Source organism: Labrus mixtus, chromosome 7 (assembly GCF_963584025.1).
Source record: "Labrus mixtus chromosome 7, fLabMix1.1, whole genome shotgun sequence".
Classification (NCBI taxonomy): Eukaryota; Metazoa; Chordata; class Actinopteri; order Labriformes; family Labridae; genus Labrus; species Labrus mixtus.
In genome coordinates this window covers 28,017,177-28,041,577 of record NC_083618.1, presented here as the reverse complement: position 1 = coordinate 28,041,577, position 24,401 = coordinate 28,017,177, and the positions used below count along the sequence as shown (strand labels likewise).

Here is a 24,401-nt window from a genome sequence, read left to right as displayed (position 1 = left end):
GTACAGACACAGAAACAGCCTGTTCTGAGCAGGGCTGAAATAGAGGGGTTTATAGACATGATTAAATACAGGATCAGAGTGGATTTAGAACAAGAAACTTCACACACGTTTAAGAGAGCTCTGAGACTTATTTAAACTTGTTGAAAAGGAGGAGAATATGTGACCTTTAAGTTTGCACACCAACAACTTTAGCCCTTCTTGCACGCTACATGATAAATAAATATGTTTCACACAGTGATGATGTGTTTTTTACTTTATATATATTTTCATGTTCACATAGCTGCTTTACAATAATATCATAACACTGAACGTTGGCAAAAGAAAAGAAGTACAACTGAGGTATGTATAGAGTACATATATCATATATATAAATGTATAAAATAATTTCATAGTCTAACATAGATATAACAAGTCAAACAAAGTACCACATTTTTACATGGTATTATGGTGCTCGATAATTCGATTAGAAAGTGTTTTCAAGCTGATTGAAGTGGACGGACTGACAGTCACTGACTTAACGTTGACACGAGTTTCATCTCTAACAAGGTTCTGTTTCTCAAGCTGAAGAGGGAAATCTTGGTGCTTCATGTTTATATTGAACAGAGGTTTCCAACACGGAGGCAATGAGAGTAAAAGAACAAATGTCCAGCACATCTAAAGTGTAGAAAGTGTTCCCATGATTTGAGACAGGCAGTGCTCTCAATCCTCCAGCACGCAGCTGCTCCGACACAACGCTCTGAACACTGTTGATCAGTGAAGCAATGATTGACTTCCTTTTCCGATTCAGTATCTTGTTTAAGTATTCTTTCATTAGATAGTTCCGTAATAAAATAAAGTATTTTATATTGTGGAAAAGTGCCTTACATTCAAGGTTAGATGAAAAGAACATCTCTAATCTGTGTGACGATAACAGAGCAGAAGACAGCAAACCCTTAGCCTGACTTAGGCCCCGTGTCAACCTAGTGTTTTTTTCCAGGCAGAAATGCGTTGGCTGTGTGCTCGGGGGTGTTTGCATGAAGCGTTTGTGTGCTGAGAAGGAAAGTGCTGCACATCCATCCCGTCTCTATGACAACAGTCTGTTGACAACGGCAGCTGTATGATCGTTTGTACCTGATCAGACTCGGAGCAAAGAGGATGTGAGTACAGGACACGATCCATAGGCGGAAAAAACTACAGGGAATATCATATATTTTGATAAGAGGCCGCCGGTGATGTCAACAGCGCCTTTCTGAAAAGTTGAAAGATTTCCAACTTGAGCGCTCGGAGCAGCTGCACAAAAAATGTAGAACACTTGGAAAAAAGACGCTGTGCACTGATCTTTTTCTCCAGGCAGCCGCCTACTCATTGAAAAACAATTGAACAAAAAGGACTCTGGCGCTCAAAAAAAAACAAAAAAAACTAGGTGGACACAGGACTTAGAAAACAGACTGCAAGCATTGGTGATCAGTCAGCCTGGCTCCTTGCAAAGTCCTGAAATGTAAGAACTGTTAAAACTTTGACCTCATGAAGAAGGACATTTTGTAGAGCCTTTTCATACATGCACAAAACCCCCTGAAAATGTCCACACATTTTTTGGGCACGAGCTGCATGTATAAACGCAAACAGCAGCTATCCCCGATTTTATCCAGATTTTTTTCAAACCAGCCCCCAAAGCAGAGTTTCTGTAAAAAGTCGAGGTGAGATGTGAGAACGCAGGAGGAAATATGCAGCAAAATTAACTGCAAGCGAGTGAGTGAGTGAGTGGGGGTGATTATCCTTGAGTCTGTTTCACATCATGCGTTGCCCTCTGAGAACCCCCCCCCCCCCCCCCATCCTACAGCAAACATCTCCCGCTCTGAGGCACATGTGTGAAAGAGCAACTCAGGAAGATTTAAGGGGAAAGCTGTTCTGAAATTTTCAAGACGTTTTCAGGAGTGCATGTGTGAAAGGGCTTATGTACATTCTCAGAGCAATGCTTTTTTCTGGTATTGGTTCCAAAAAAATTAAAAACATTTCTCAAGATACCTCAACCTATCGTTCATGTGTTGTGGAACATTATGCATCACGCATTAGTAATGAACGTTTCAGGCAGGACTTTGATTCGTGGACAGTTTGATGCCGTGAACTTTCCTCATGTGTCTCTTCATCAGCAACCTTTCGGTGAACAACTCGTCACAGTCCCCGCACTTGTACGGCCGCTCCTCCTTATGCTTGGCTAACACGTGTTTCCTCAGCGTGGATCCTCTGTTGAAAGACTTGTCGCAGATGTGACAGCTGAACGGTTTCTCCCCCGTGTGGGTTCTTATATGTTCCGTCATGTGTCCTTTCAGTTTGAAACACTTCCCGCAGAAATGGCAGCTGTAGGGTCTCTCTCCTGTGTGGACTCTCATGTGGTTCTGCAGGTTGCTCTGACAGGGGATGTGCTTGCCGCATATGTGACAGTCAAAGTTCGTCTTGCTGTTTTGTGACTTGCTCTCGTGCGTCTTGAGGTGCCACGTAAGCACAGTTTTTTTGGTGAATATGTAGTTGCATATGTGGCAGCGGTAGAAGGTGGTGCTGGTCTTCTCTTCTGAGTGCTCCGGCTCCTCCTCCTCCTCCTCCTCCTCGGGGTCCGGGGTTTGCTCTTGCTCCCTGCTCTCCTCGGCTGCTCTGCAGTCCTCTAACTGCTGCACCGTTTTGATGAGCTCCTTTGTCAAAGAGTCGCCGTCATCGCTGTCCTCTGCTGAAGGTTGTTCCTCGTGACCGTTTATCCAGAGCTCCTCCTTTTGCTGTTCCGGCTCGTCCTTCACCTGGGAGGGTCCCGCCTCGTAATGGCACACACCGGGGCTCCACTCCTGCTTTTTAGGGAGGATGTCCTCTGTGGGCGTAGGTTCAGTTGGCTGTTTGGCGTCTGCGAGGGTAGAAACAGAAATGTAAGACTCTCGCATGTCGATGATGAAGTAATCAGCACCAAAATATTGATTCATACTAATCAGTTATTTTACTGTTTGAGATTGAGAAGTTCAGAGCAGCCGCCTCAAAACCACATCAACCTTAAAGTCTGTGTAAAGAAAGAAAATCAAAAATTGGTCTGTAAACACAATAAATGTTGAAAAAAAGTAAAAAGAACTAATAGGTGCCCTTATAATGTTTTTTCTAACAATAAGTCTGTGTCTCTAGTCTGTCTACAAACCCCCCGATTATGAGAAAAGTCCATCCTCTCCGTCTTTTGCCTGCTTCACTTGTCAGATAATGTGTTCTCAAATCGGCCGTTTGGAGATTTTCCCTTCATGACATCACAAAGGGCAGTAGCCCCTCCCCCAGGTGGGTGACACTCCCACAGCTAGGTGTTTGTTCTGCCCTCTGAGTCTGCCTTCTCACCGTAAACAATAGGACATGGAGCGAGAAAGCCCCGAGTACACCCAAGCACCTTCCAGAGAGGGGGCGTGGTCAGACACAGCTCATTTACATATTTAAAGGTACAGACACAGACACAGCCTGTTCTGAGCAGGACTGAAATAGAGGGGTTTATAGACATGATCAAATACAGGATCAGAGTGGATTTAGAACAAGAAACTTTACACACATGTTCCTGGGAGCTCTGAGACTTATTTAAACTGGTTGAAGAGAAGGAGAATATGTGACCTATACGTTTCTGTTTTTCTATCCTCAATGGAGGCCAGAATTTTAAGAACCTGAATTGCTGTTTTTACACTTGAGAGAGGCCGACTTCCCAGCCAGTGGGCGTGGTTTCAGCACATACAATGGAAACCACCACAGCGTCCCCGAACAGAGATTACTGCTTCATTTTTCATAATTTTGAAACTTTATTTAATTTATCTTAAATAAACTGAAACCATCAAAACCACATGTTTTTATGTATTATATAGTCTTAGGATCCCTTTAAAATGAGATCTGCATCTCAAAGGGCAATCCTTTAATATATTATATATATATATATTATATTTCAATTTAAATACATCACTCAATCTTCTTCCTCGTCAAAACCTTTTGCATTCACTATAAGGTTGTCAAAATCAGGGTGCCGGTAGCATAGTTGTTTGTGCGCATGTCCCATGTACGGAGGCTATAGTCCTTCAAGCGGGCGGCCAGATCCTATCTATCTCTACAATAAGGCACAAAAAGCCCCAAAAAAATAAAAATAAAATAGTTGTCAAAATGTTCAATAGGCCTAATTTGATACTTTTTTTTTAAATATCACTTGTCACTTGTTTGTAATCGCTACAATATACAGTATTTAATTGAAATTATCAACAGTAGTGAAAAGCACTAAAGCTAAAAAAAAAACAAAAAAAAAACTGAACACTTATTCGGTCATAGTTTTGACCCCAAAGTAAGAGAGCAGGTTCATAGTAGAAGCGTGTTCAGGAGTTTGCTTGCAAATATTGTTAAAACCTAATATCGGGTGCCTTACAATTCTATTTTTGTTGCTTTGATATATAAACACTCAACAGGTATCAATATCGTCTGATTTTATGTGACGACCCTACTTCATTACCCACAATGCATTTTGCAGCAGTTGGGTCAGACACTCAGGTGTATTATTTAATAGCTTTGAGCTGCTAGCCTTAATTGCACAGCCCAGATATTTTTTTTTTTGTTGCCTTGAACCTCGATTAAAAGAGAGACCTCTCTTTAGGACACGTGTCACACTTCACACAGGATGTCTCTGGAGATATTAATGGACTTTTTTTAGAGCGTCTTTTTTTTTTTTAGATAGTCCTTCCAAGCAAATAGAAACTAACTTTGATATTTCCCCCTTTGAGTCAATCAAAACATTTCAATCTGATGCATAATGTAGTTTTTTTTTAAGCCCCCCCCCCCCAGTGGTCTCCAGGGGGCGCTAGGGGTTGCCAAAACCAGAAGGGAAAAGGGAGGGGGACAAAAGTAAAATATCTGCCATACCAAGGTTTAACCTACTGTTGCTATTAACTTCGATAACACAATTTAGGCTCCTATCACGAATGTTTGATAAAGTCACCATCTATTGTTTGAATCTCTCAATTTTCAAAAGTGGTATCCTTCTCAATAATCCAGCATCAGCACTGTAAATACACTTAAATCACACTTAGCAAAATCACACCATGAAAAAAAAGTCGAGCAGTATTTCCACGTACTGTTTTTATTGACACTGCATTTTTCAAACAGTACAACACAGACAAACATTTTTTTAAAGGAGCTACTGAAGAGCAAAGCCACGCGTGATTTAAGGCAGACATAAAAGAAGTGCAGCTAATCAGAGATGTCGAGCAACAGTGCAAAGCAATATATGACATGTATTGTATTTACTATAAACACTTTGTCAGAATCAGGAAGTCGTTAAGCAATCTCATTAGAGGTCATCATAAAGAGTGTAAAAAAAGACGTTAAGTGCTACTTTTAAAAAGGCAATCTTATCTACAACTCCAATTACAGTGTACAATCATTAAAGAGCATTAGAACAGATGTGTTTATTTAAAAGGAAGAGGTCTGTAACCTCTGAGCCTCAGCAGTGTTCAGCATTGCACCGGGGGCTGGTCGTCTCCCACAGGGAACATGTAACCATGCACCGTCCTCATGTGTTGCTTCAACACGATGTACAGAGGGAAGCTCAGCTCGCACTGCACGCACTTGAAGGGCTTGTTCTCGCTGTGCTTGCTCCTGGCGTGCTTGCTCAGCGTGGACGATCTGTTGAAGCTTTGCCCGCAGGTGTAGCAGGTGTAAGGCCTCTCCCCCGTGTGAGTCCGTATATGTTCCTTCACGTGGCTCTTCAGCTTGTATTTGTTGCCGCAGATTGGACAGGGGTAGGGTTTCTCGTTGTTGTGCGACTTCATGTGGGTGAGCATGTGATATTTGGTGTATGTTACCTTGCCGCAGAGGGAGCAGGTGAACGTCCGGTTGCCGGACTCGGGAAAACGTTTCGCAGAATGAGCTGCGATGTGCAGCTTCAGCTTTTCTTTTTTCCCAAACGGCTTGCCGCAGATGTTGCAAAAAAACATGTTCGCCTTCCTTGTGTACGCCGTGAACACTCGATAGGACGGTAAGGGTTGCTCCTCTTGCGATTGGATCTCGTACTCGAACTGGTCTCCCACGGTTACGACTCGGATGAGGTTGTCTGGCTCGGGGAATCCACTGTGCTCTCCAGCTGTCGCAGCCCGACTCAGGGTGTCTCGCGTCTGGTTTTCCTCCCGCTCCCCAACTCTGACCATTTGAGTCATCGGGCCGGTTACGCTGCCGTATGCAGGACATCCGGGCGACCCCCCCGACCTGGTCCAGGATTCAGTCTGCTCCTCTTTCAAGGGCTCCTCACTGGGAACACATTCCCTCTGCGTCTGCTGCTCCTGAGCACAAACCTCCTGTGTCGGTGTGGGAAAATCAATCGGGCTTGCATCTGTAACAGTGGATAGGAAAATGTTTTTGGTAGCAGCTCGGAAGGAAAAAAAAAAAAAAAAAAAAAACCTCTTTGATCATACATGAACTAGAAGTTTGTGAAAACATGATTGATCCCCAGACGTGATGCTTGTCTTAACAGCAGCAGAGAAATCCAAGGCAAGTAGAGCCTTTACAGAGTGAGAAGAGCCTCTAATAAACCGTGAATTAAACGCACCAAACGTTGGAAACATAACACATAGCATGCATGTGATGCGTTATGATGAACCGTACTTTCACTATTAAAGGAAGATCGCTGAAATCACTCAGTAATACACCGTAGGGCTGGGAAATATATCGAGTTTTTAAGATATATCGATATATTTTCAAACAAGATATCGGGCAAGACGATATCGTTAATATGGATATAGTTTATGTTGCATTAAAATAACGTTACAGAGGTGCCAGGTCACCTTTTTCTCATCTCACTGATGATGACTGACTGTCTGTCCCTCCTAACCCTGCTCCTCCTCTCTCTCTCTTTTATTGTATTTTAAGGAACATTTTTATTTTATAATATTTATAAATTCACAAACAGGTAGTTTATTTTTCCATGTGTTTTCACTGTTAATAAAATACATATCAATATATATCGAGTCTCGCCATTCAGCTAAACAATATCGAGATATGAGTTTTGGTCCATATCGCCCAGCCCTAATACACCGTGATAAAATGTCCTGTTTTAACACTATTCAAAGACTTTTTAGTGATTATGGAAGCAAAAAAAAAAAAAAAAAGAATCTGATCATGATCATCATGAAATAAAATTTTCCATCCGATCTCTGGCCTCAACAATGCACAGATGGGTCAGGTATTCATTAGCCTGCATGGTATCAGTGCAGACATTGAATAGAGCACAATAATCAGACCATAGTGTCGGAGTGGAGTTGTGCATTTCGTTGTAAGAAAGTTTGAATTCTGCGTACGTTCATGTTTAACGTGTGTGGCAATAAGATCAAAACTCAAAACTTTGGTTGATACTTTTTCCTTTTTTTTGGAATTAATTATGTGACAGCTTCTCTTTCCAGGACAGGATAGCCAGGCCAGACTGCACGAGTCGTGTCATATGGAAAGATGACAGAAAGGGGAAAGATTTTATAATGTGCATTAAGAATACAAAAGCTTTAGGTTCAGTTGATTTAGAGGATGTTTCATGTTGATGTGAGGTATCCATATTAGTTTTGATGAAATGTTAAGAAGAAAATGGACCTCCACAGTTGTAATAAATGACCTCATGAGGATGACATCACGGCTATTTGTGTTGACTCCAGTATGACATAAACATTAGCCTCTCGTGTGGTTTCATTTCTCATCCTGTGATTTAAATGGATGTAAACGGCTGCTTTACCATGCTTTATGTTTAAAAGGTTAGAGAATTTGTCTGAGGTCTGTTACGAAACATGCAGCTTTGTTTCAACCCTTCAAGTCCATGATTTGACTTTCCACATATATCACATTGTGCTACCGGCGTGACACTTAAAGACAATGATGGTGGAGGTGTTGGGTGTAACTCCACATTTATCGGTCGGGCCCTAGTTAGAACTGTTATTAATTATTATTCATCCGTGATATAGCCGCTGTACACTAAAAAAAAATGCAAATCATAATGAGAGCTTTTACTATGAAGGTGATTTTATGCAGGTTGTTCATGTGGTTTGCATTCTTTGACTTCAAGTCAACATTAATGGGGGTTATTTATGACAACATATTAACACAAGCCAGCAACAGTTAACTTTTTTTTTATGATTGGATCAACATCTTCCTTTTAAAGCTATTTTATTTTCTACTTGGTGTCGGTGACTCAAGTTCATCGAGGTGAAATTGGTTACTGGTTTTGTTCTGAGGGTTGTTTTTCATGCTAACTCCTTTCAAATGTGAAATTAAAAAATACATTAAAACATTGATGGACATGAAAACAAATGAACATACCTTAAAACTTGAGATCAGAAATGATCCCAATCACTTATCGCCCAATCTTTCACCAAACTGAAACTTTGAGATACGACGTTTGAAATTTAAAAAGTTGATTTAAATAATGAATTATGGTATTGTGATGTGGATCCCATGTTTGCCAAGTGTACTGATGTATCCTTCAAGCACACTATAACAATACAATGGACCATATGGTTTACAAGTTGTATACATTTGTCAAATAATGAAGCACTATCACATGAGAGGTCTAGTTGTACTGAATATCAGCACTGCTTTTATAAAGTCACAGGAACAATGCTGCAGTCGGCAAGGTGTTTACAACGAGTCTCAGCAGTGTTGATATTCAGTACAACATCATGACCCCGAGAGTGATATTCCTTTTAGGGCTGGGTGATATGGACCAAAACTCATCTCGATATTTTTTCGCTGAATGGCGATACTCGATATATATCGATGTGTCTTTCATTAACAGTCAGTTGCACAAGTTCAACATGTACATGAAAACAAACCACCTGTTTGTGAAATTAATACATTTTCTGCATAACAAAATAAACACAGTTGTGTGCTTTGTTATCTATTTAGTTTTAGAGTTTGGCTCAGAGAGGGAGAGAGAGGAGCAGCGTGAAGAGGGAGAGAGACAGAGAGAGGAGCAGGGTGAAGAGAGAGAGATAGAGAGAGAGGGGGAGAGAGAGAGAGAGAGAGAGAGAGGAGCAGGGTGAAGAGGGAGAGAGAGAGAGAGAGGAGCAGGGTGAAGAGAGAGAGATAGAGAGAGAGGGAGAGAGAGAGAGAGGAGCAGGGTGAAGAGAGAGAGAGAGAGAGAGAGAGAGAGAGGAGCAGGATGAAGAGGGAGAGAGACAGAGAGAGGAGCAGGGTGAAGAGAGAGAGATAGAGAGAGAGGGAGAGAGAGAGAGAGAGAGAGAGAGGAGCAGGGTGAAGAGGGAGAGAGAGAGAGAGGAGCAGGGTGAAGAGGGAGAGAGAGAGAGAAGGAGCAGGGTGAAGAGGGAGAGAGAGAGAGAGAGAGAGGAGCAGGGTGAAGAGAGAGAGAGAGAGAGGAGCAGGGTGAAGAGAGAGAGAGACAGAGAGGAGCAGGGTGAAGAGGGAGAGAGAGAGAGAAGGAGCAGGGTGAAGAGGGAGAGAGAGAGAGAGAGAGAGGAGCAGGGTGAAGAGAGAGAGAGAGAGAGGAGGAGCAGGGTGAAGAGGGAGAGAGAGAGAGAGAGAGGCGCAGGGTGAAGAGGGAGAGAGAGAGAGAGGAGCAGAGTGAAGAGAGAGAGAGAGAGAGAGAGGAGCAGGGTGAAGAGGGAGAGAGACAGAGAGAGGAGCAGGGTGAAGAGAGAGAGATAGAGAGAGAGGGAGAGAGAGAGAGAGAGAGAGAGGAGCAGCGTGAAGAGGGAGAGAGAGAGAGAGAGAGAGAGGAGCAGGATGAAGAGGGAGAGAGAGAGAGAGAGAGAGGAGCAGGGTGAAGAGGGAGAGAGACAGAGAGAGGAGCAGGGTGAAGAGGGAGAGAGAGAGAGAGGAGCAGGGTGAAGAGGGAGAGAGAGAGAGAGAGAGAGGAGCAGGGTGAAGAGGGAGAGAGAGAGAGAGAGAGAGAGAGAGAGAGGAGCAGGGTGAAGAGGGAGAGAGATAGAGAGGAGCAGGGTGAAGAGGGAGAGAGAGAGAGAGAGAGAGGAGCAGGGTGAAGAGAGAGAGAGAGAGAGGAGGAGCAGGGTGAAGAGGGAGAGAGAGAGAGAGAGGAGCAGGGTGAAGAGGGAGAGAGAGAGAGAGGAGGAGCAGGGTGAAGAGGGAGAGAGAGAGAGAGAGAGGAGCAGGGTGAAGAGGGAGAGAGAGAGAGAGAGGAGCAGGGTGAAGAGGGAGAGAGACAGAGAGAGGAGCAGGGTGAAGAGAGAGAGATAGAGAGAGAGGGAGAGAGAGAGAGAGAGGAGCAGCGTGAAGAGGGAGAGAGAGAGAGAGAGAGAGAGAGAGAGAGGAGCAGGATGAAGAGGGAGAGAGAGAGAGAGAGAGAGGAGCAGGGTGAAGAGGGAGAGAGACAGAGAGAGGAGCAGGGTGAAGAGGGAGAGAGAGAGAGAGGAGCAGGGTGAAGAGGGAGAGAGAGAGAGAGAGAGAGAGAGGAGCAGGGTGAAGAGGGAGAGAGAGAGAGAGAGAGAGAGAGGAGCAGGGTGAAGAGGGAGAGAGATAGAGAGGAGCAGGGTGAAGAGGGAGAGAGAGAGAGAGAGAGGAGCAGGGTGAAGAGGGAGAGAGAGAGAGAGAGAGAGGAGCAGGGTGAAGAGAGAGAGAGAGAGAGGAGGAGCAGGGTGAAGAGGGAGAGAGAGAGAGAGAGGAGCAGGGTGAAGAGGGAGAGAGAGAGAGAGGAGCAGGGTGAAGAGGGAGAGAGAGAGAGAGAGAGGAGCAGGGTGAAGAGGGAGAGAGAGAGAGGAGCAGGGTGAAGAGGGAGAGAGAGAGAGGAGCAGGGTGAAGATGGAGAGAGAGAGAGAGAGAGAGAGAGGAGCAGGGTGAAGAGGGAGAGAGAGAGAGGAGCAGGGTGAAGAGGGAGAGAGAGAGAGGAGCAGGGTGAAGAGAGAGAGGAGCAGGGTGAAGAGAGAGAGGAGCAGGGTGAAGAGGGAGAGAGAGAGAGAGAGAGGAGCAGGGTGAAGAGAGAGAGAGAGAGAGAGAGAGGAGCAGGGTGAAGAGGGAGAGACAGTGAGATGAGAAATGGGTGAACTGGCAGCTCTACAGAAGACACATATAACGTTATTTTAATGCAACATGAACTACATCGATATTAACGATATTGTCCTACCCTATATCTGGATTGAAAATATATCGATATATCTTAAAAACTCGACATATCGCCCAGCCCTAACTCCTTTACACATCAGGTAAACACGCGCTGAATAGTAGCAGAAAGTAATGACAGCGTTGGATAACATTTTGCTCCAACAAATCAACTAGATCCACAATTTTTACAGAAACTGGATTGTTGCCTAGCAACCTAAACATCTTGCCCATTTGCTACTGTTGTTTAGGACACACCTACTACTATCTATTTATATTTTAATTTATCATGAGACCAGTGAAATAAGAGTCTGAGGTATAAGACTGTTTGCTGTGATGTTAATTGACAGTTTTAATTGAAATGTCTGATGCGGAGTGATATTTATATTGTGAAAAGTCCCCATTGATTGGCCTCTTGTCCAATCAGGTTACTTGGCCACTTTTTATGAGAGGTTTGCACTGTTTACAACATCTGTATTGGGAGGTTAATTTATGCAACACTGTACCAAAATTACCCGCACTATATACTCGTATTTTATCTTGCAACAAAGAACACCATTAACGATTGTAACAGAATAAATAATTCATAGTTTTATTTTGGAAATTCCCCGGAAGTGTAGGAAGCGTTGACATGTCACGTTTCTATCATTAGCTCGGAAATAGCTGCTATCCTGACATGCTAACGTCCAACATTGCAATGCACACACAAACAGCAGGCCTAAGCTGAGTGCACACGGTGTTCATGGTCCTACTTTACGAGCATGTTAGATACTGACCGTGTTTAAGGTGCTGTCAGTGTGTCGACAAACATACCTGCCCTGTGCAGCCTTATCTCCGGTTTGTAGACCAAATCCAGAAGCCGCTGCAACCTCTGGTTTTCCAGTTTTGTTCGGTACACCTCGTCCTGGTAGTCTATGATTGTCTTCTCCACGAAGCCGTAGATGTCTACAGCTGCTGCGGTTAATCTCTCCGTCAGGAAGACGTTGAATGACTGAAGCGTCGTGTTGGCCATCGTGCAGCAGCAGCAGCAGCAGACTCCCTCTCTGTGTATCTGTCTGTGAGGTGTATCTGTATCTCTCAGCCTTTGTCAGGGAAAAATATGTATCAAGACACATACCGCCACCTTGTGGACTGGACGTTGTATTGCTGCTCTGTAACAAATGGAGGTCTGGAGCTGGTCCTGGACTTTAGACTGTAAATAATGGGCCTATAGGAGCCAATTTAGTGTGTGTGTATTTGGTGAAATTCTGTTTATTTGATGGATCGCACCTTGAGATGAACCATCTCGTTTTCGAAGGGGGGGTCCGACACAAAAACAAAAACACAACAGTACAGCCTGATACAGACAGTCGAGCACAAAATACACACGTAAACATAAAGGCTCTCAAACACCCATCCAGCCCACGTGTCCCTCCCGCAAAGCCACAGCACCCACTCAAAGTCATGAGGAGGTAGATGCACATAGTGACATATGCAATCAAGATATTAGAGGGGTAAGAAGACGTTACCATTAGAAGCAGCAACGTGGTTTTGTGAGAAAAGGTAGCAGTGATTTCTTAAAAATGTGTAGTGAACTTATTGTTAATTTGTATGTTTATTTATGTGCTCAATTTGGACACGAGGTGGTGATAGTTGATCATTTGGGTTAATTGGTCAGGTGGTTGGTTGAGTGTTTATATGTCACAGGTGAACAGGAAATGGGGGCATAGGTGGTGGGAACATACGTAACACAGGACAAGGCAAGTCGGCTATTTAACATAACAAAAGAACGACAACCAACAGTATAATCTCGGAAATAACAACTCATCATATCATCATCACGGTTTATGTGACAATAAACTGGAACATCAGAAAGTACTTTAATTTTGGACGTTTGTTTATTTTTTTACGCGTCAAGAACTTTCCATACACCTATATGCAAGTGACTAAAGGCAAGATGAGAAATGTGGACATTAGATAGTCACTACAGGGTCTTTAGAATCTAAACAGGACTGCCATTAAAACAATACCTGCAACAAAGTGTTTGTCTGAAGAACCTGCTGCAGTTTCAGTTACAATTATTATCTAATAAACCTGTTCGGGGTTAATTTTTTTTTTTATTATTTCTTATATTATATTTCTTTTTTTTTTCTTTTTTTTTAATTTCGAGATTAAAGTTGTAAATTTACGAGTTTAATCTCGTAAATGTACGACTTTTTTCTCGAAATCAAAAAAAAAGGAAAAAAAAGAAATATAATATAAGAAATAAAATAAAAAAATGTAACATGGCCCTAATCCTCTGTCCTATGTAGGCCTAAAAATGCATAAAAGAAAAATAAATAAGCCTAAATATATTTTTATTAGTAAAAAAAAGAGAACATTAAAATGATTATTGACCTCCATTTGTTACAGAGCAGCAATATGATTTTTTTTTTTTTTTTTAACGTGGCTCTAATCCTCCGTCGAACCTACATATTGGGTACAAATGAGTTTTTAAAATTATACATATATGAATCTCTATAATTATGTATTTATGAGATAATTATAACAAAACTTTAAAGTATCAAATCGTGTTAACTTTTGCTGACTGAATGTGACACAATTACCACACTACTGCTTAAACCTTTTTTACAAGGTTGTTCTGGGGTTTGTGAAACTTTATTGTTCCTTTTCGATTCTTTGTTTAAACATTTTCATTCTCTCTCTCTCTCTCTCGCTCTCCCTCTCTCTCTCTCTCTCCCTCTCTCTCTCTCTCTCTCTCTCTCTCTCCCTCCCTCTCTCCCTCTCTCTCTCTCTCTCTCTCTCCCTCTCTCCCTCTCTCTCTCCCTCTCTCTCTCTCTCTCTCCCTCCCTCTCTCTCTCTCTCTCCCTCTCTCTCTCTCTCTCTCCCTCTCTCTCTCTCTCTCTCCCTCCCTCTCTCTCTCTCTCTCCCTCTCTCTCTCTCTCTCCCTCTCCCTCTCTCTCTCTCCCTCTCTCGCTCTCTCTCTCTCTCTCTCTCTCCCTCTCTCTCTCTCTCGCTCCCTCTCTCTCTCTCCCTCTCTCCCCCCCCCTCTTTCTCTCTCTCTCTCTCTCTCTCTCTCTCTCTCTCTGCAGCTGATGGTGAAGAATCTGCAGTTTGAGGATGGGAAGATGATTGCTGCAGCACAGTACTTCAATGCGGGAAGCAGCGCTGCTGTGGAGCTCACAGAGGAGGAGAAAACCTTTGCTGAACAGATGAGGGTAGGGCCTCTGGAGTAACATTTTACTGAAAAGATGTTCCATGCTGATGTTTGACTGTCTATGCTGATGTTTCTCACTTCCTGTCCTCACAGGCAGTCTGGCAGAGTATTCTGTCAAACGTCAGTACGATTGAAGACTCCACGGATTTCTTCAAGTCTGGTGCTGCTTCCATGGATGTTGTCAGGTGATTAAAACAGTGTGGACGATACATTTCCCTCCTCAATAAGAAGTTATCTGAATTATCTGGTATTATGGCGATTTGGAGACTTTCCTATCAGAAACTGAATCAAACTGTTTAAATTACCATAACTGCAAGAAAACAATGACAGCGCTTTGTCACTATATGCTGACAAAAAAAAAACAGAAGTAAGAAAGTTAATCAACCGATTCTTACATGCACGTATCTCATGCAAGTTAATTGTTTCACAATATATTTCTTGTGCAACAATAAGTGTTGTAAATTATAAATTGCAATGATTTCAGCTTGCTGCAGTGCAAGGGCTTGAAAGAGAAATGTTAACTGTTGTTTTTTTTCTGCAGCTGTTGTCAACTTGAAGTATTCTCGAGAGCATTTTTTTCAATATTGCAGATTTCTCAAATCTATGCAGATCTATGCACATTTATTAAACAGAGTACCTAAGTACACTTGTGTTGTGATGTTCAAGACACCCCGATTCTACTGAACGTCTCTTAGAAAGAAGGCAGGGATCTGGTTCTTTTTTAGTTCACGATCACGATCTGCCCAAATTTCATCCGTTCTAACCCATCCATTCACTTCCCCTTCCCCATGAGCTGAGAGAGAATCAGTCAGTCATGAGAGCTGCTATGTTGTCCAGGATCAGGACAGAAAACGCGCTTTTTGTAGCCCCTCCTGCACATCTAGAGAGAGAGAGAGACAGAGAGGGTGCGGTGGTCGAGCGACCTACAGAGTGAATGTAGAGAGGGAGCAACGTTAGTAAAAAAACAAATAACCTGCGTGAATCAGAGAAATCAAACTATTGTTCTGTTTCATTTATTTTAAATCTAATTATATCGTGATGTACAGCAGAAACAAACATGTGCACATTACAAGAGAGGGGCTTTCTGTATGCAATGCGGCTAGATGACATCCAGAGCAAGGTGGCCAACAGAATTCATTTCCTATGTGTGTGTATTGGTGTGAACCAGCCCTTGGTAATCCCCACCCCCTAGTTTAAAGTTTTTTAATAAAAGAAGGAGCTACAAGATGCAGCTCCCTTCAAAGACGTGTAAATCCGCTCAGTAAAGTAGACCCTCAAAGAGCTGCATGCAAAGCTTTTTTAATGTAACTGTATTTATTATCAGTTAGCTTTTTTTTTGTGCCAAAAGAAGGCTGGATATGCAGCAGCAGTTACAACTCTTTTATTTTGTAATTTAAGTAAATCACTTTAAGTAACAGAGGGTGTTGACCAGCTAATTCTCTAGCTGCTTCCCTGTTTGTAATATTCTTCTCCCTCCTGTCGCCGTCTGCAGGCTTGTGGAGGAGGTGAAGCTCCGGGCCAGCACCTGCCAGCTGCAGAACGAGGACGTTTATATGAACACCACGTTCCAGGACTTCATCCAGATGTGCGTCAGAAAGCTCCGAGGGGAGGACGGTGAAGAGGAGCTGGTTGTTGACTATGTAGGAGCTGTTTTTTTTTTTTTGCGTCGGCGGGTATTTGTTTACTTTTTTGGCGTTTAGGGAAGACAACATGTTGACTGGTGTGTTTGAAACCCCCTCAGGTGGTAAAAAGCATCAACAACATGACCATAAAGATGCCCCATCAGCTGTTCATCAATGGAGAGTTTGTGGATGCAGAAGGAGGAAAGACGTACAAAACCATCAACCCCACTGACGGCACGGTGAGGAAGAGAGCACAGGCTGAAAATAAATACTGAATGAAGACAGTATCACTTCTATCTGGGTCATTTAGTCCCTTCTAAACTCTTTTTTTAAGTTTCCATCCTTATAAGAGGTTAATGGGTTACAGGTAATGAAATGTCAAGTCAGCCAGTTTAATATCATGTAGATTATACTGTCGAAAGTTGAATTAAAAAGACAGTAATCGTAATCATTAGTAGCCTTACTTTGAAAGAGGAAGTATACCTTTGTGGGGGGCAGAGGCTCAGTCTAGTGATTCTAGTCCTGTTGTGGACCAAGTCTGGAAATTGGTCCGGTAGCAGGAGGTGCCAGTTCTTTCCTGAGGACCACTTCTGGGTTGCACTTGAGCATGGCACTGAATTGCATCGGGTGCTCTTTCATGTGCAGCCCCTCACTCTAACATCTCTCCATTAGTGCATGCCCGTAGGATCCTGTTTGTGCACGTGTGTGTATTTCAGCCTGTGTGTGTGTGTGTAGCATGTCCAAACTGCAGAGTGCAAACTTGCCCTCAGGGATTGTTTTGCTTCTAGTTGGAGAACTAACCGTTCTGTTTGTTTTCGATTGATTGTATGATCTGTCTGTCTGTCTGTCCTGCAGGCCATCTGCGACGTGTCCCTGGCCCAGATCAGTGACGTGGACAAGGCTGTGACTGCTGCTAAGGAAGCTTTTGAAGAGGGAGAGTGGGGGAAGATGAACCCCAGAGACAGAGGCAGACTCATCTACAAGTCAGTGCGCTCGTTCTGTCTAAACTTAAATCTGAAACGTTTAACTCAATGCAACACACACTGTTACTGATGACACACACCACAACTGCTCAGTCAACACGCTACAACAGAAAGTTGTTCTCCAAGTTTTCAGTCATTGGTAAATTTATTAACAAACATCGAAGTGAATGAGAATGAAATATGATGCAGAACTGCTGTAACTACGGCAACGGCACTAGTTAAGATCATGTGCAATGCAAGAATAGAAAAAGTAGGCAAATACTCGCACTTTACAACTTCACAGTTGCCACTTGAAGCGGCTCTGCTGCAGCCCTGTAGCCTCTGTATGGATATTCAGAAAGGCTCAAGATGTTGTATTAAAAAAAAAAAAAAGGCTCAGTGGCATTCTTTACAGTATTTCAACAAACTCCCTGCAGCATGTTACGCCCCAATGTCAGAATTTGGATAAGTCATATGCATCATGTCCGGTTGTACAACTCTGGAGCCTTAAGAAGAGGATGTTGAAATAAGGTTTAATAAGATGTTTTAAAGAAGTGGGTGTAAGTGTCTCGTTTGTGAGCATGAGGACAAAGCATGAAGGCAACATTGAAGCTGTTTCATTGTTCCATACTATCTCCTGTTCATTAAATCCTGCAATTAGTCCTGCATATCTGCATATATCGATCATCCTTTGGCACGGGACAACACATTTTTAACCACGAGCTGGGATGTCAGTGACCCTGTTTCTGCCCCGCTCGCCCCCCACAGGCTGGCTGACCTGATGGAGGAGCACCAGGAGGAGCTGGCCACCATCGAATCCATCGACTCCGGAGCTGTCTACACTCTGGCCCTCAAGACTCATGTGGGCATGTCCATCCAGACCTTCCGCTACTTCGCTGGCTGGTGTGACAAGATCCAAGTAAGACAGTCCGCTTTTAACACCCGGGAGCCATCGTCGCCCATCAGACGAGTCAAAATCAAATGAAATATTAGAAGATGGGTACTCTGCAAAAATGTTTATGTTTGCCTTTTTTTGCAGGGCAGCACCATCCCTATCAACCAGGCGCGGCCCAATCGTAACCTCACCTTCACCAAGAAGGAACCAATAGGGTGAGTACATGTTATCTTTGTTGACAGCACAGGATGCATTTTTCTGATAATATATCCTCAAAGTGCTGATTTTAAAGGAATCGTTTTTTCGGTTTCTTAGAGTTTGTGCCATTGTGATTCCCTGGAACTACCCTCTTATGATGCTGGCCTGGAAGACCGCCGCCTGCCTGGCCGCTGGAAACACAGTGGTCCTCAAACCTGCTCAGGTCAGCATCCACACTGGCTGTCAGGTTTTTCTGTTCATGTCAGACTTCATGACATGGCAGTGCCGTCAATGCAGAGATATTTAAGTCTGGATTGAGGACATTACCAGCTGTGTTGCTAGTTTGTCTAAAAAACGAAGTGACTTGTTTCCAGGTGACTCCTCTGACCGCGATGAAGTTTGCCGAGTTGGCAGCGAGAGCGGGCCTTCCTAAAGGAGTGGTTAATATTCTGCCTGGATCAGGTAGGAACACACGCCTGTCATCTTTTTTTGTTATTTGTCATGGTAGTTCTTCAGACTCAGCGTACACTTTCAAATCAGCATCTTGGTCAGACGACTAGAAAAGCTCTTTACAAGCTCAAGTCCATTTTCCATTTATCATCAATCGAACTTCTTTATGTCCTCTTCAAACATCACAATACTGAGATTGAATCATAACTATAGCCCTCTTCAGACTGCTTTCTCTTCCCGCTAAAGTGCTGTAACTAAACTCGGCCGTTATCACATCTTTATACATTCATATTGATTGCACGACGGTGTAATATTCTTCATTAATTGCATTTTGCTGTTTTTGCAAAAGCATAGCACAGAGGGAGCTCCACATACACACACAGTCAGACATGCACACACACACACACACACAGCACTACACTGCGCTCCCCCGCTGAAACCGCCTCGCCTCTGTAACGCCTCGGTTACTACCTCCAAAGACGAGCCATCAGATTGAAGGTGAAACATCACAGGGGAGTAGATACCGCGGCTTGTGACCGCAGTCTGAATATAGCTTACTGTATGTGAGTTCAACTCAACTCAACCTTTTGTTGTAGGTGCCCTGGTGGGTCAGCGTCTATCTGACCATCCCGACGTCCGAAAACTGGGCTTCACCGGTTCCACTGAAATTGGAAAACACATCATGAAGAGGTGAGACTTCAAGCACGTTCATTAAAGTCAAACCCGAACACAAGGCAAGGCAAGGCAGGTTTATTTATGTCGCACATTTCAACAACAAGGCAATTCAAAGTGCTTCACACAAGACGTCAAAAAGCATCATGACAGAGGAAAGAAAAGAAACATTAAAATAGAACATTTAAAAAATCACTGAAATTATTAAATCTGAAAATATGTTCAAATAGAAATAATTAAAAGGAAATTAATTAAAAAATAAAAAAGTACAAATAAAAGTAAAGAAATTAAAAGAGTTAAAAAAAATAATACTAATTACAGTGCAGAGTAAAAGTTTAAAATCTTATTAAAGCTGTTTAATGAAAGGCAGCTGTAAACAGGTGTGTCCCCAACCTGGATTTAAAAGAGCTGAGAGTTTCTGGGAGTTTGTTCCAGATATGAGGAACATAGAAACTGAACGCTGCTTCTCCAACACAAGCGTCGTTCTCCTGCTCATCTCCGTGTTCTCTTGTGTTTCGTGTCCCCTCTGAAGCTGTGCCGTCAGTAACGTTAAGAAAGTCTCTCTGGAGCTCGGGGGGAAATCTCCTCTCATCATCTTCAGCGACTGTGACATGGACAAAGCCGTGCGCATGGTGGGTTCGGTCATCGGAGCATTTTGTCTAGAATTGATCTTCACAATTTTGTTACAGTTGCAGAGACAAAACCATGTTTTCTGCGTTTGTGTTTTTCAGGGCATGAGCTCAGTGTTCTTCAACAAGGGAGAGAACTGCATCGCAGCTGGCCGACTGTTTGTGGAAGAAAACATTCATGACCAGTTTGTCAAAAAAGTGGTACGGGTGTTTTTAACCGCTAAATCCAGCACAGTTTGCGTTTCTGTTTTCTTGTGTTTTCGTCTCATGTGGGCCGTCTTTCCTCTCAGGTCGAGGAGGTGAAGAAGATGAGGGTCGGGGATCCACTGGACCGCTCGACAGACCACGGCCCTCAGAACCACAAAGCCCACCTTGACAAGCTGGTGGAGTACTGCGAGGCCGGCGTGAAGGAGGGGGCCACTCTTGTGTGTGGCGGCAAACAGGTGCAGCGACCAGGTAAGGCTTTCTGTATCTGACCTGAAGCTCCACGGTGTAATAAATCTCTCAATCTGACTTTGTTACACGTCTCCTTCTAGGTTTTTTCTTTGAGCCCACCGTGTTCGTCGATGTGGAGGACCACATGTTCATCGCTAAAGAGGAGTCATTCGGCCCCATCATGATCTTGTCCAAGTTCAAGAGCGGGTAAGGTTTTCTCAAAATAACCTCATGCCTCTAAATGACTCAGATTTTACACATCACAATAATTCATCTGTTTTTAACTTTCTCCGTTTCTCCCTGCTACATCGTCTCTGCGTCTCAGTGAGGTGGACGACGTGCTGAGGAGGGCCAACGCCACAGAGTTCGGCCTGGCGTCAGGCGTTTTCACGCGGGACATCAGCAAAGCGCTGTACGTCAGTGAAAAGCTCAACGCCGGCACGGTTTTTGTCAACACCTACAACAAGACAGACGTGGCCTCGCCTTTTGGAGGCTTCAAGCAGTCGGGTTTTGGCAAAGACCTGGGTGAGAAAAACTGCTTCTGTTACCGTTTTAAACATTAATTTAACTTATAAGAGTGGAACATTTCATATCAGATTAAGGACACTGGCTGATTGGTTTATCTTTGTGACCCCATTTGGGGTCACTGGGGGCTGGAGCCAATCCCAGCTGTCATTGGGCGAGAGGCGGGGTTACACCCTGGACTGTATGCCAGTCAATCACAGGGCTGACATATAGAGACAGACAAGCAGCCACACTTTTTTCACACAAATAAAACAGGAAATGAATTCTAAACACTGAAATTAACAAAATAAAACACACAAAGAACCAATAATGACAGTGAAAAGTTTAATTCTTGCACATGGAGAACAAAGTAAACGGGGGCTGGGGTCTCGTATTATTCTGATCTATAAGAACAAACCTTTTTGTGTTTGTTTGTGGTTATTAATAACAGTATTCACCGTCTGTGTCTCTGCTGCAGGACAAGACGCTCTTAATGAATACCTGAAGACAAAGGCGGTGACCATCGAGTACTAAGTTCAAATTCCAGGAGACAGAAAAGTGGCAGGTTTAAGCTCCCAGCGGTGAGAGGCGGGGATGTGTGCGACACAGAGAGAGAAGAGACATGCAGAGTGATGCACACAACGTCATGAGGATGATGACATCATCCCATCTCTGCTCTCTCATTAGTGACTACTGACTATAACACTGTAAATGCCTTAACATGATAATTTACTTTAACATGTTCAATCTTACTAATCGGTGAATGTTCATGTCTCTCAGTCACAGACTTCTAAACTTTTTGAAGTACGTTTCGAAGTAGCCCAAGTGACTACTGAGACTGTTTTGTAATCACTGTGATTGAGTACTTTTAACAGATTGAATTCATTTCTAATATGGCTTACATTAGGTCAGGAAATCCAACTGAAATGTAACATTTCTAAAAAAAACAAACAACGTTTTTGGTTATTAATGAAAACAGTTGAACACCTCAAATGTTGTGGACTTTTATTTTCTGTTGTGTTGTCTCATATTTGATTTACTTCATGATGCAGTCCAACATGTTTTAACTCAATACTGAAGTGCACTAACATCAGTGATAGGAACATAAACATGCATGTGACTCCTGTAGACACATAACAATCGATTTAAAAGTCCAATATGTAAGATATCTACTACATTAAATGATAAACTGACCTTACTATATGATCAGACATTAAGGAAACATGTTGAAGTGCTGGCTTCTCTGACAACAATGCAGCAGCCAGTATGTCCTCCTTCTAACTTTAGATTCTGGTCCTGAATGCTCTGTTTTTGATTTGACCAGAGAAGGTAGTCCGTTTTGGACGCCCCTCGGTTTGCCAGGCAAACGGCAAACCAACAGGTGTTGCAGCGATGGAAGCCGGCAAGAGAACTGGTTCAGATAGAAGTGATTGTACCCGACCTGAAAAGCCTCTGAATGTTTCTAATAAGCTCCACGAGCAGAAACTAGGATACATATTGGAGATGCTTTTGAAAAATGAAGAGAGGATTTGAGGGCAGAGCTGGTTAAATAATGATGCACCTGTGAGCACATGGAGGGGGTGACAACTCTCTTCAATGTCTTGAAGTCGGACTGCAGTATCCATTTTAAACACTAGGTGTTGTTGCTGTTTTATAAGCGAGTGTTTCCGAGTTTGATACTAGCCACAACTGTGAGCTAATGGCGGGAAATAGACAACAGAGGGAAGTTCTGATTTGGGTCGGCTAAAGACTGGTCGCACACACTGGATCATCTGCAGAGGTTTAATGTGGGTTCAGGGAGTCCTGCCAGTAAGGAGTTTCAGTAGTCAATGCGTGATATCACGACTGCCTGCAGAAGCTGTGTTACAGGCTCTCACAAGTAAAGGGTCTGATCTTTCTGATGTTGCACAGGGCAAGACGGAGCAATCGAGGCCACATGAACCTGAAAGGTTAGCTTGGACCCAGGTTCTTTGTTGGCGGGAGTTTGGACCAACCAAACTGTTGCTGTGAGCTGTTGTTGCATAGAGAGACTGGTTGGGAGGATGGCAAGGAGCTCAGTCTTAGATGAGTTTGGGAGAAGGTGACGTTCTTTCATCCATTTAAGTGTCTAAACATGTATAATACTTCATCAAGTACGGAGTCTTACCTCTTCTAGTGAGGAGTTATGCTAATGAACGTACACAGTGTATGTGACTGAAAACTCCTCATAGTTAAGAATGCCTTGTTTAGCCCCGCTAGCTACCTCTGCCCGGCATTTTATACAAAACTTGACCTTAAAGGCAGAATATGTGATTTTTTGATCCAGCAGATGTCGCCCTTGAGCACCAGCATGAAACCAAAACAACTCGCGCTGCATTGTTGTGTTAGCATGCTAATGCTAGCGATCTTTATTATGCTCATATCTTCACACTGCATGTAAATTTACCTGAAATGAGCGTGATCTAGAAACACAGTTAATCAGTGAGTACAGTATGTTATTCTTCTTTTCTCTAGTCCCTCAATTAAACAACTTTTATACGCGAGGGGAGGAGTCAGCCGGCCGTCCTGGCGATGTAAACAAAGTGAAGATAGGACTCTGAAAACTCTGAAAGCGTCACAGACAGTGGGACTCGGGTGTTACACCCATTGTAGACAGTCATGACTCACAGAGTTATTTTCAGAGGATATACTTGATTTCTGTTACATTTAAGTGTGAAAAATCACATATAAAGCCTTTCAGCACAAATGCCATATACTATTTTGTTTACATGTAAAGCATGTGAAATGTCCCAAAGGAGCATTTCTTAGGTTCATGCAGAACAATCAAACTCACAAAGATCTTCTCTATATTCACCAAAAAATGGCCAAGAAGGTAGCAAAAGTGTTTTGTCCTGTAAATATCAGCCTCTAAGTTTGTTCTGTTTGCCACCTGATGTCAGACGTTGCACAGAGGGCAGAAGTGTGAGACAGAGGAGACAGGAAAGAGAAGATGCAGAGATGGTTGGTGTTTCATGGGAGAGACAGAGAGGTCTGTGGAGGGGGGGGGGGGTGGAGAGGCGTGGAGTGACGGGCCGAGGAGACGGCAGCAGCACGAGTGTGTGTTAGGAGCCTTGTTCCTCTAAATTAAACTCACTCTCTCCGGGGGGAAGAGGAGCTCTGACTGCTCTTTCACACCAGCGACCCTGTACACACAAACTCACCGCAGCCTCCAAACCCCGCTCGCCACTCCGCTGCCAAAGAACACACCATGCACACACATAAGCACGGTGTGTACAAATCCCCATAGACGTGCACATAATCATACACACACACAAAGTCTTTCAGGACTAAAAATAAATGACCATGGTGACTGCGCCCAAAATAACTGGACGTACAAACACATTGCACACAAACACACACTTACTGTACCCGCGTACACAAAGGCTTTCAGGAATGCTCACACACTCGGACACAAACATGCGAGCACACTCTTCACACCTGAACCCCATTAGACCTGGAGCTGCCAAAGCAAACAGAAAGCAGAAACCATCAAAAAAAAAAAAAAAGAGAGATGGGCAGGATATGACCTGACACGCAGGGGTCAGTGTGAGGGATGCGGTAAACACACACACACTTACACACACACACACACACACAAACTGAACCTTGTCAGCTTGTATTTGAGGTTTGTTTTTTTTTTGAATCCAGGAAAGATTTTCAGATTTTACGTTGGCTTAGCACCACTCTGCTTCACATTTTTATAGTTACAGCTGACTGCCTGGTACAGCTTAGTGACGCGTTGTCCAGGAACAA

General features: G+C 43.3%; 2 protein-coding genes across 4 annotated transcripts in view; one reads left to right on the top strand and one right to left on the bottom strand.

Moving 5' to 3' along the window:
- The window catches only part of LOC132977113 (zinc finger and BTB domain-containing protein 49-like), a 273,628-nt gene extending 261,346 nt beyond the window's left edge, over positions 1–12,282 (bottom strand). The window contains exons 1-3 of one of the 3 annotated variants that reach the window (XM_061041521.1): positions 11,881–12,282; positions 960–2,869; positions 239–773 (exon numbers count right to left, since the gene is read on the bottom strand). In XM_061041521.1, coding sequence (XP_060897504.1) covers positions 2,064–2,869; positions 11,881–12,079 — 1,005 coding nt within the window. In that variant the 5' untranslated portion in view covers positions 12,080–12,282 and the 3' untranslated portion in view covers positions 239–773; positions 960–2,063. Of the gene's footprint in view, positions 1–238; positions 774–959; positions 2,870–5,083; positions 6,350–11,880 lie in introns of those variants that run through there. The other 2 variants (XM_061041522.1, XM_061041520.1) reach the window with 2 other exon arrangements.
- The window catches only part of aldh1l1 (aldehyde dehydrogenase 1 family, member L1), a 31,687-nt gene extending 10,064 nt beyond the window's left edge, over positions 1–21,623 (top strand). Inside the window, exons 8-23 of the mRNA XM_061041509.1 lie at positions 14,139–14,264; positions 14,357–14,448; positions 15,756–15,903; positions 16,005–16,124; positions 16,741–16,868; positions 17,616–17,766; positions 17,887–17,957; positions 18,058–18,163; positions 18,315–18,402; positions 18,987–19,080; positions 19,595–19,694; positions 19,794–19,892; positions 19,982–20,147; positions 20,228–20,333; positions 20,452–20,651; positions 21,109–21,623. Coding sequence (XP_060897492.1) covers positions 14,139–14,264; positions 14,357–14,448; positions 15,756–15,903; positions 16,005–16,124; positions 16,741–16,868; positions 17,616–17,766; positions 17,887–17,957; positions 18,058–18,163; positions 18,315–18,402; positions 18,987–19,080; positions 19,595–19,694; positions 19,794–19,892; positions 19,982–20,147; positions 20,228–20,333; positions 20,452–20,651; positions 21,109–21,164 — 1,851 coding nt within the window. The 3' untranslated portion in view covers positions 21,165–21,623. The remainder of the gene's footprint in view (positions 1–14,138; positions 14,265–14,356; positions 14,449–15,755; positions 15,904–16,004; positions 16,125–16,740; positions 16,869–17,615; positions 17,767–17,886; positions 17,958–18,057; positions 18,164–18,314; positions 18,403–18,986; positions 19,081–19,594; positions 19,695–19,793; positions 19,893–19,981; positions 20,148–20,227; positions 20,334–20,451; positions 20,652–21,108) is intronic.
- The last annotated feature ends 2,778 nt before the right edge of the window (positions 21,624–24,401 follow it).